Here is an 11,230-nt window from a genome sequence, read left to right on the forward strand (position 1 = left end):
GTTAACATCAATGATTTGCACACCTTAAACAGGGATCAAACCTACGATGCTGAGTGTGAAAGGAAGTGACATATAGTCCCACCCAATTCCTCGGAAAGTGTGAAAGGAAGTGACATTTAGTCTCACTCAATTCCTCAGAAATGTTTCATATTCACCTTACTTGCCTCTACATGGAGTGAATACATACCTTTCTCCAAAGTCCAATTTCCAGTTACAGATTTTCTCAGTTGTTTACACGCAACACCTGGGCCAATTAACTAAATATCCCAAAGGATGACGGCATCTACCAAAAGACAGACCCATTTCCAAGAATATAAAGTCTATTCCCGTTTTCATTCATGCTCATTTAGAAACCACTGGCATGCAATAGCATTAACTCAATTCAACAGGTGGAAACTCTTAAAAGTCAAAATTGCTCACACACCAATCAAAACCTTAGGATAGATAAATAACAGGGCTGTGATTTCTTTCTTTATGTACATATTATAATATATTTATAATTATTGGTAAATAAATGTTTTCAATTATTTTATTAGTTTTTATGAATGGCATATTTTTTACAGTACATTTACTTTTTCACTCAATTTAGATGTGCCGGTGTATGGAAGAGGATTAGGGCCACTGTGGGAGAAAAAAAAGGCTGCGTTCACACTACAGGCAAATCTGATTCAAATCTGATTCCTTCTCAAATCTGATTTTTAGGCCTGACTGTCCACACTGTTTTTAGCAAGTATCCAAATGGAATTTGGCTCTGTTCAGACTGGGCCACATCAATGACCAATCTGACGAGCTTCGCTTGAACTGAGTCATCTCCCTAACCCTAACCCTCTCGTCCTCTGTTCAAAGACTGATGTTTTCGACATCCTCCGTTGCCTCCAGTGATATCAGCTAGCAACAACAATTCGAATAAGCGCAGGTCTGGTGTTGCATAGAGTGATGTAGCGTAGAGCCGTAGTAGGAGACGTCACGGACAGTCAAATCCGATTTGAGTGTTTGGAGCTGTTCAGACTCAGTCACAACTGTCCAAACGTGATTTGAAACTACCTCCCAAAGGTGGTTTCAATCTGGTTTGCAAAAATCGGATGTCATGTGATTTATGACTGTTCAGACTTCATAAGAGCCTTCTGGTTCCAATCTAGATTGGCTAAAAATCGGATTTTGGCTTGCAGTGTGAACACAGCCAAAGTGAGTTCTGACTTTAATCTCACAATTCTGAAAAAAAGTCAAAATTCCAGGCCCAATGTTCTGCACAATTTGTTAAATAATGCCCTGGTAACGCAAGAATCGGACTGATATCTTTACTATTTTCATTATTTATTTATTCATTTTTGTGGGGTGCAACTGGGTGACGCTCCCAAGTTTTGCCCGTCATGTGGGCAGAACGTGGGGTTCCTTACTGAGCGTCCATCGACTCCATCCACACCTACAAGTGAATGTCATGGGCCCACAGGTAACATTCCTTACTATGCTCCTATTCCATGGTGCTGCATTGAATTGTCCCGTGGTTTTAGCTATCAGCAAGGCGACAATTTAGTCCATTACAGAAGAGGAAATGGTGCTAAAGAAGGGCCAATGTGTTCGCACTATTAAGTTTACATACATATTAGCCTATGTGACAGTGACAATTTTCAAAAGTAGTGACGTGAAAGAACAAAGTGAGGTGCGATGTGCTTAGGACAACAATGTAGAAACACTACATCCACCAGCCCTCAAGGTGGAGGAGCACGAGGTGAGGTGCACGCTGAGGGCTGTGAACCCAAGGAAAGCTGCAGGACCTGACGGCGTCTCTGGACGGATGCTGAGGGACTGTGCGGACCAGCTGGCTGGAGTCTTCACCAAGATCGTTAACCAGTCACTGTCTCAGTCTGTCGTCCCTTCCTGCCTGAAGTCCTCCACAATTGTCCCACTACCAAAGAAGAACAACACCAGCAGCCTGAGTGATTACAGACCAGTAGCTCTTACACCTGTCATTATGAAGCACATTGAGAAACTGGTCCGAAAGCACATCACTTCAAATCTTCCACCCAGGTTTGACCCTCAACAGTTTGCCTACAGAGCCAACAGGTCCACAGAGGACGCTATAGCCACAGCTCTCCACTTTGCTCTGTCCCACCTGGAGCAGCAGGGAGCTACGCGTGGCTGCTCTTTGTGGACTTTAGCTCTGCGTTTAACACCATTCTCCCCAACAGACTGGTGAACAAGCTGTCAGACCTGGGAATATCTCACTCCATCTGTCTCTGGATCAAGGACTTCCTGTCTGACCGCTCCCAGAGGGTGAGAGTAGGCCCCCACATCTCCTCAGCGCTCAGCCTAAATACTGGATCCCCTCAGGTCTGTGTGCTGGGCCCCCTACTCTACATCCTCTACACCCACGACTGTACCCCCGCCCAATCCAGCAACAGCATGATCAAGTTTGCTGATGATATTACTGTGGTGGGGCTCGTCTCTGGGGGGGATGAGTCTGCAAATCGGGACGAGGTGGAGCAATTGTCAGTGTGGTGCACAGAAAACAACAAGGCACTGAACACTACCAAGACAAAGGAGCTGCTCATAGACTACAGGAGAAATAAAACACTCTGCCCCTGTACATCGGCAGGAACTGTGTGGAGAGGGTCACAGATTTCTGGTTTCTGGGCGTTCACATAGAGGATGACTTGACCTGGAGCATCAACACCACTGCTATCATTAAGAAGCCACAGCAGAGATTGCATTTCCTGAGAGTACTCAGGAATAACCAACTCTCACAAAAACTGCTTGTGTCCTTTTATTGTTGCTCCATAGAGAGCATTTTGACCTACTGCATGTGTGTGTGGTTCTCTGCTGCACAACTGCAAAGAGGATAGCATTCCAGAGGGCCATCACCACAGCCCAGAAGATTATCGGCTGCCCTATCCCCTCCCTGAAAGATCTGTACAGTTCCCACTGTTTCAGGAAAGCTTGCCATATCCTCAGGGACCCATCTCATCCAGGACACTCGCTCTTTAAGCTGCTGCCCTCAAGCAAATGCTACAGGACAGAGTACGCAAAAACAAATGACAAAACAGCTTTTACGCTAAAGCCATTTATTTTTGTTGCTGCACTTTAAAGGCGGCATCTCAATGTTGTTGTTCTTTGTACAATGAAGATAAAGACTTTATATTCTATTCTATTCTACATTGAGGACTTCAAATTTATGAAAATGTATACATGTGTTGCATCTTTATATTGTGTTCAACATGTTGAGGAAAACCATAAGTGCCTTTATTCATTGCAGCAACAGGTTTATGTAGGAGTTACACTGGAATAGTGAAGAGTTGAGCAACATTCATGACGCAGATGTAGCTGATGCTGGAGCTGTTACTGACATGACTCAGATGGCCTCAGGGCACTTCAATGACGAAACATGTCACTTACCGTACCTGTAATTTGCATAGATATTGTTTTTATTGAGATACAGTCTGCATTACTAGTGAAGTGGAATATTTTTCACAAAAGATACATACATTTTCTTCTGACTAAGCAATTATTTTATTGGTACCAGTGACATACATTGAAATGTAAATGTTAAACTGTGCAAAGCCAGTCTGAATTCTCCACCCCAACTACAGATGTGTGCACAATGTTGTTTTGCAGTTTAATATTCAGGTGAGCTAAGGTAATAATGTACTGTACAAAACAGCCATGGTCTAAACAGAACAAAAGAACTCCAAACACAGTAAAGAAATGGTACACTGATTCCTACTGATAGAGGCATGGCTGTGGGCTTTTAAAGGTGTAAATGTTCTCACACCACTATTGAAATCAGACAAAGAAGGTACAATATGTGGTGATGAAGTTTCAGACAAGGAACAAAAGAACAGGTCAGAGAAAACTAGGAGAGGAACAGAAAGGGAGAAAGAGAAAGATGTGTGTCTACCGGTGGGAATGAACAAGTATGGGCCGCAAACAGGTTTGCATTACAGTTATGTGGGTCTTCTACTTCTACTTTTATGAGTACGAAATGTCTTCATAAGAAAGTGGAATATCCAAGTTAAGGACATTTGGCACCTTTAGAAGGGGTAAGAAGTTCAAGATTTGGACTTTGGTTTTAAGATTAGGAGTTAGTTTATAGTAAAAATTTGAGTCACACTTTCTATGCACCTATGTCTATAATGCATTATAAACATACCAATAATGTGTAATCTACTTATAGCACTGTATAATTATAATTAAAAGCACTCATAAATGAGAATTATAAAACACGATGATCCTTGCAAAAAAAATGTCAACGGTTAACCAGCAATTATGAAGTATTATGATACTTGACCTTATAAGATATTATAAAGTTCTTTATCATGTGTAAAGATTATTGTTATAAATCATTATGAATATTGATGATTTCTTATAACTACAATCATACAGGGGTCCCATGGTCTGAGGTCCTGAATATGGCCCACACAGACCCCCTCACAGACAGGGGCTTCTGCCAGACATTTTCCCCTTACTGCTGATTTAGTAGGAGGGTGCCCTCGGTTCCCACACACCTGATGCTAGGTCTATGAATCGTTCTTGGTCTGGAGCCTCATCACGAACCACTTTACCTTGGAAGACTTTGGCCTTTACAACATAGTTCTGAGGGGCACAGAAACACTCAAATCCCTCCATTACAGTAAGATGACAATTCTTAGAGGAGGACTCAAAACTCAAATAACATAAATGTATGACATGAGGGGGAACGATATGATTCAGTTGGTTTTAGTTGATGTAAGTTTTAAATTGATGTATGTTTTTGTCTTTTGTACATTAATACAGCAAGTATGTTGACGTAAGTGACATATATTGAATATACAATGTATTTTTTTCTAAACAGGACAAGATATATGCATGTCACCAGAGATGACCATCAAGTGGTTATGAAACCTGATGTAAAATTGCCTTTCTAAATCTATTTCCGATAGAGAGAGCTGAAGTATCATCAGCTGGCACTTAACTGTTTTTCTGTTTCTGTCCCAACTCTAACAAGTTAAGAAGTGCTGTAAGCCCATTTAAGTTAAACTTATTTTTAACTTAACATAATATAAATTAATGTTAGAACTGCATTATAACCAAGTGTATATAGTTATGGATAGGCATGCATTGGGGAGGTTGAGTTTCGAGGTTGCAGCATGAAGGAGGTCAATGAAGGTGTGCACAGGTATAGCAATGTAAAAAGTGTGTGTGTGCGTGTAGGTGTGTATGTGTGTAGGACAGTGAAAGGAGCCTGTCGAGAAAACCATGCGGTGTGTGAATCACACCATGACAATAGGGGAGGCGTGGTGCAGAGGGTGGAGCTGAGCTCAGGCTTGGCACCAGCCCATCTTGGCTCTATAAGAGAGGCCAAGTTCTCCCAGCTTCACAGCCACTCAGCATCTAACTACTGTGCCTGTGTCTTCATAGTCCCATCAGCCACCAGCAAGAAAACATGGGCAGACAAAAGGTGTATTTGGAGAAACTGTCCGAGTTCTTCCATATCCGTAACCTGCTGCTTCGTCAGGCCCTGGCAGAGTGTCTTGGCACTCTCATCCTTGTGGTAAGTAAGTCTGTGTATTCAAGTGTGTGTATGCATGGATCTTATATTGTATAGCTGTATGCTGAAATAGAAATAGAAAAGGGGGGAAAAGCTGCCAAGCATTGAGTGAAAAGTTTACCAAGTTCATACATTGTAATGTACTATGATAATAGTAGTTGAACTCTGTCCCCTCTCAAATAGTGTTCTCCTTTGAACAGTAAGTGCCCTTACTATTCAATGTTTGTATTTATTGATGTTGCAATATGATGAACAGTTGCTTTCTGTATCATCTGACATGTTTGCCACATTTGAAGAGTTATGATTGCAAAAGAAACTTCAAGTTTAATAAACCACACAAAGCCTTCAAAGGGAGTAAAGTGACACTCTTTGTATTAGAAAGCCAGTGATTGTTTCTTAAGTGTGTACATGTAGGTTAACTGGCAAAGTGAGTACATTGCAAACAGGTAAGTAACAGGTTTGTAGGACAGGACTGTATGCACTGTGGACAATACCATGTTTGCGTTATACACAATAATATTTGCTCCAGACTGGGATCCAAGATCCAAATCCTAATGACATCCTTTATCATGGCACATGGATCTAGGTCTGTGTATGTGTGTGCATGTGTTTTCCAGCCTCTGTCGATACTTAGAGTAAAGCAACTTAATGACAATAAAAATATTAATACAATAACCACTTTAGTAGGTAACCTAAATGCTCCTGCAATGGTTTAACATTTGTTAAGTGGTTCAAAGTTGGGTGACTCACTATTTTAGTTGTGACTAACAACAAGTATGCATCCTTTAATTGAAGAGAACATTTTCTTTTTAATAGATAATCCAACTGTGGTATGACAACTGATGTGACACAAAGGTGTGGTGCAGTTACTTGATGGGTGACACATGTCACTGGCAGCACTGGGAGGGTCATAAGCAGAACAATAGGTGACACGTTATGATCATGCCTGACATCATTTTAATTCCTCTAATCAGAGATTACAGGAGTATTGCTCTATCATTAACTTAACGCTCAAGATATAAAACCCTGTTAATAAATTTTTCTACTTGTGACAAGTAAAACAAAGCAAGCTGTTTATGATTAATCAGCAGTTAGTAAAGGATTACTTAGAAAAGCAGGTGACATGTGAGGGCGTGTGCAGAAGTATATCTCTTACTATGACGTTTTTTTTGGCTTTCTTAACACTGAAGTCACAGCTCCTGGCAACGTGTAAGGCTCATTGAATCAGATATTTCTGAATCTAGTGCTGAAAAAAGCTTGTGGTGCATTAATTAACTTTTTGCCACTGGCTGATGTTGACTAATTGAATTTGGATGTTTCAGCAGATAGTTGAGATTCAAGTAATGTGTATCAGGTCAGTGGTGTAATCAAAAGGAGCTTTGAAAAGATGTCCATGAAGGCCTCCTACAGACAGATAATGGGCCGTAACTGTTTTTCATAAAGTAAGGACTGATCTGACAAAAAGAGTCAGGTCAGAAGTGAGAGGTTAATTGCAGTTAACCTCTCATTGCACAAAATATCTATCCCACTTCAAACTACTGTTCCCCTGCTTTAACTTTGATCATAGCTGTAGGGGGGTTTCTGAAGCTCTTCATCCTGAATTTGAAAAGATCACAAAGCTAGTGATTTGAACACAGAAACCTGCCCAGCAATTTCTTTTTTGCCTTTAGCTCTTAAACATATGCCAAATCTGTTTTTCAGTAGGCTGTGGGATTTTTATAAGCTTCCCGACTGTGCTAAAAGCTGGGAGTAGCTACATGGATGCATGACCAGCTGAATCAGCCGGGTGTATGTTTATTGTGGAAGTAGTGGGGTGCAGTTAAAGACAGTGTAAAGTGAATTCAGACATTTTCTTCTAAACACATTAAATAGGTCATAAATGTATTTCTAAAAAAGGTGTAAAAAGCATTTCAACCATTTAGATTTGAATTGTGGAGCTAAGCTTCACAAACTGTGTTTCAAGATTTCTGTGTTCAGGATTTAGTGGGAGGGTCTGAAAATCACGCAGCGATAATTAGCTACTACTACCACTACAGTCTACAGTTAGCCACTTAGCTGAGCTAGCCGCCGAGCTAGCCGCTGAATTAGCAGCAGAAAGCTCTCAGACGTAGCGTCCATGTTTCGGGTAGAGGTGGTAACTTTGATTGACAGGTGACACTTGGTAGGGGGCGGGGTTCAGCGGAGTTCAGCGGACTCGGTGGACACTCCCACAGCGTTTGGTAGCAGAGAAAAAGGCTGAGTTTTACACAACTTTGAAGCCTAATTTCGTATAATTGGCGATTTTTTTAATCATTCAAATTTGGCAGAGTGGTTAACAACACACTTTTCTGTGGTATGTCAAACTCAGAACACATATTTATTCTTACTTTACACAGACTTTAAGTAAATATATTACTACAACAACATAATTCTTCAACAGAGTGAACACAGTCAGGAATAATACTAATTTGTCCTTAATTCAGTGTTGGATTTAAATGAGACCTTTCTGGCAGAATTTTATCTATTTAAGTACACTGGCACTTGACATTCGGAAAAACACAGAGTAAAGAGTTTTTGATTGTAATTTCCACATCCTGCAACCCTATCATGGCATAACATCAGGAAAACATTCTCTCACACTCCACAAACAAAACAGCTAAGCACAATTCTAACATGGGGCATGATTTATGTAGTATTTTTGCAGTAATGGCTGGTCTCATCAGGGGTAGAAAAGAGTTTAGACTGAGCCAAGCGATGATGATAGCCCCTCAGGTGCCAGTCCCCCTTGAGTATTGCTCACTCAAGCTAACCTCAGCTTTTGAATCCTGCGGTCTGACTGAAATATCTCCTCATCAGGGGGTTTAAAGAACAGCAGAGCAAGCATGGACCACACACTTCCTCTGCCAACCTAACTAAGAGAACACAGGGATACACACACACACGTATGCAGAATGTACAGTATGGCACATGCTTGGCCATAATGTTGTTCCATTTGCACTGATAAGTCTCCTCAAATCAAGGTCATTACAGTGACGCTTCTGTACACTGTACTCCTGTGTCCCTTTATGAATACAATAGAGCTCCTTTAAATCTGAGTAAAGCTTATTTAATGCGTCTGTGTTTCACTGGATTCACTGACAATGATCATATTGCCTCACTTCAACCCTTGGCTTCACCTTGGCTCGCTGACAAAGCACTATTTTTCTTTTTTTTATTCTGAGGTTTTTGTACAACAATGAAATACTGAATGCAGCTAGTGTGTGGTGTGCAAAACCTTTTACTGGAACTTGCTGAAACTTTAATGTTTCCCTTCATGTTAGAAGGATATAATTTTCTTAGAAAGCATTGAATAAACAAGCAATTGATACCATACATCAGGTTACATTTAATTTTACTTAATACCAGACAATATTTAAAAACATTTTAAAATCACACACATCAAGATACATTTGATTACTTGTCATAACTACATCAAGAACAAAATATAAGTTATTTTTTTACAGCATTCTCTCTCTCTTTCTCTCTCTCCAGATGTTTGGCTGTGGTGCTGTGGCCCAGCTGGTGCTGAGCAGTGGTTCCCATGGGATGTTTCTCACCGTCAACTTCGCCTTCGGCTTTGCTGCCACCTTGGGCATCCTGGTCTGTGGCCAGGTATCAGGTAACAAATATACATTTAAAAAAGTTTGTTGCTGATTTTGATCTAAATCAGATATTTCAATGACTCATTTGTTTTACTGTGGGTGGATGGGAAGCATTACATTCAATATATCTCATTTTACCCAGCTTTGCACCTCATCTTTATAAATATGGAGTCTGTATTTAAAGAATTTTGTCAATATTAGGTAATGATGTTGTATTATATCTTCATGGTCTATAATACTGTCACCATACATTTGCAGGTGGCCATCTGAACCCTGCAGTGACCTTTGCCCTGTGCCTACTTGGGAGAGAGCGCTGGAGAAAGTTCCCCATGTACTTTCTATTTCAGACAATTGGTGCTTTCTTTGGTGCTGCCATCATTTTTGGCATGTACTACGGTAAGAGATGAGTCCAGATGTGGTGCCAAATTGAAAGAAATTACCTTGTTACAGCTAGATTTAGGTTTTAGGTTTCACATAATGCTTATTAAACAGAAGTCTAAACAAAATATTATATGCCATATTTAATTGCTTGTGTCCCTTTAGATGCCCTTTGGGACCATCCTGGGAGTTTCAATATGACTGGGCCAAATAACACAGCTGGCATCTTTGCTACCTACCCTGGAAAACACCTCACCATTGTCAATGGCTTCTTTGATCAGGTACTCTTTTGAGATGTGGAATTAGTGGTCATACACAATATTGTTCAGTATATATATGATACAATTCAGGTGTTTAATTCTTAGTTTCCTCTACCCCTCTCCGCCATAGATTATCGGCACAGCAGCGCTGATCGTTTGTATCCTGGCTATTGTTGATCCATACAACAATCCAATCCCCCAAGGGCTGGAAGCCTTCACTGTGGGATTTGTGGTTCTGGTCATTGGATTGTCTATGGGTTTTAACTCAGGCTATGCTGTCAATCCTGCCAGAGACCTCGGACCACGGATTTTCACTTCTATGGCCGGATGGGGCACTGGGGTTTTCACGTACGTGCACAGATTTTATGCATTTTCTCCGTTATTGGTTTATCTTTAGGTTGAACAGTTCTTCAAAACATTCTCACACTTACTGTCTACAAAATAAAAACAAATATCTAATAAACTTTTTTTCTCACTCCTCAGTGCTAGAAAAGGGTGGTTCCTGGTGCCCATTTTTGCCCCATTCCTTGGCACCATCATCGGTGTGATGATCTACCAGCTGATGGTTGGCTTCCATGTAGAGGGAGAAATACGTGACCGGAATAGGAAGGAGGCGGAGAATGTCCGACTCACCAATGTTGCCACCAACGAACACTCTAAAGAGGCTACCAAAGAAATGCACTAAGGGTGTTAATGATATGAGGCTACACACTCTAAAACATGCATTTTGTAAATACTGACTCAAACCAGCATTTTCCATTCAAGCCGCAACTGTTTTTTTCAAACCATCTTGCAGTTGTTGTATTATTGTATTATATTGTAGAGGAGCGATTGTGTATGAGTATAGAGTGGAGAAACACAACTTCAGAAACACAGAATTACATTAATTCTTTTAAGAGATGAAAATTGGGATCTTAGTGTCTATAGCACTCCAGTTTGAACAGTTCATTGTATGATTTATATTAATGATGTTTTATATAGCTTTTTATATAGTTCTACATACTTACATACAGATGTATTTAAACTGATCTTTTCCAATCAATTGTGAGTCCAGAACCCTCCAGTATTAACATTTGAATTCAGGGATATTGTCAGGAAATTTAGAGAATATAATTTCAAACTTCAAACTAAATGTTCAATTACCTGTCACTGAATATCTGCTTGAGAAGAATGTTGTACATTTCAAGAACAGTAATTGAAATAAGGCTATCTATGAAGACTATGTCAACATTGATTCTGTTGTTTACAGCTAACAGATGGTGAAGCAGTCCGTTCCACAGCATTCTTCACTTTACCACTATCTTAAGGCAGCTCTATTATAGCTGCTGTCTTTTACACACACCCTTTTTGCCTTCTAAAGGGCCAACCAGTAATTCCTAGACAAGATGACAATTATTGTGATATGTCATCAGCTACCATCATTTTCCCTTTGTATGAACTGAATGTTA

General features: G+C 40.3%; 1 protein-coding gene across 1 annotated transcript; it reads left to right on the forward strand.

Moving 5' to 3' along the window:
- Positions 1-5,419: 5,419 nt before the first annotated feature.
- On the forward strand, positions 5,420-10,467 carry LOC128364393 (aquaporin-3-like). Its single transcript, XM_053324923.1, has 6 exons — positions 5,420-5,527; positions 9,035-9,161; positions 9,403-9,540; positions 9,688-9,803; positions 9,913-10,130; positions 10,266-10,467. Exons 1-6 carry the CDS (start codon positions 5,420-5,422, stop codon positions 10,465-10,467), a joined length of 909 nt encoding a protein of 302 aa, XP_053180898.1.
- The last annotated feature ends 763 nt before the right edge of the window (positions 10,468-11,230 follow it).

The sequence above is a fragment of the Scomber japonicus genome, chromosome 9, assembly GCF_027409825.1.
Source record: "Scomber japonicus isolate fScoJap1 chromosome 9, fScoJap1.pri, whole genome shotgun sequence".
In the NCBI taxonomy this organism is placed as follows: Eukaryota; Metazoa; Chordata; class Actinopteri; order Scombriformes; family Scombridae; genus Scomber; species Scomber japonicus.

Coding starts and splice junctions, on each gene's coding strand:
- LOC128364393 (XM_053324923.1), top strand. CDS start 5,420: ATGGGCAGACAAAAGGTGTATTTGGAGAAACTGTCCGAGTTCTTCCAT. Junction 5,528..9,034: donor TTGGCACTCTCATCCTTGTG/GTAAGTAAGTCT, acceptor CTCTCTCTCCAG/ATGTTTGGCTGTGGTGCTGT. Junction 9,162..9,402: donor GGTCTGTGGCCAGGTATCAG/GTAACAAATATA, acceptor ATACATTTGCAG/GTGGCCATCTGAACCCTGCA.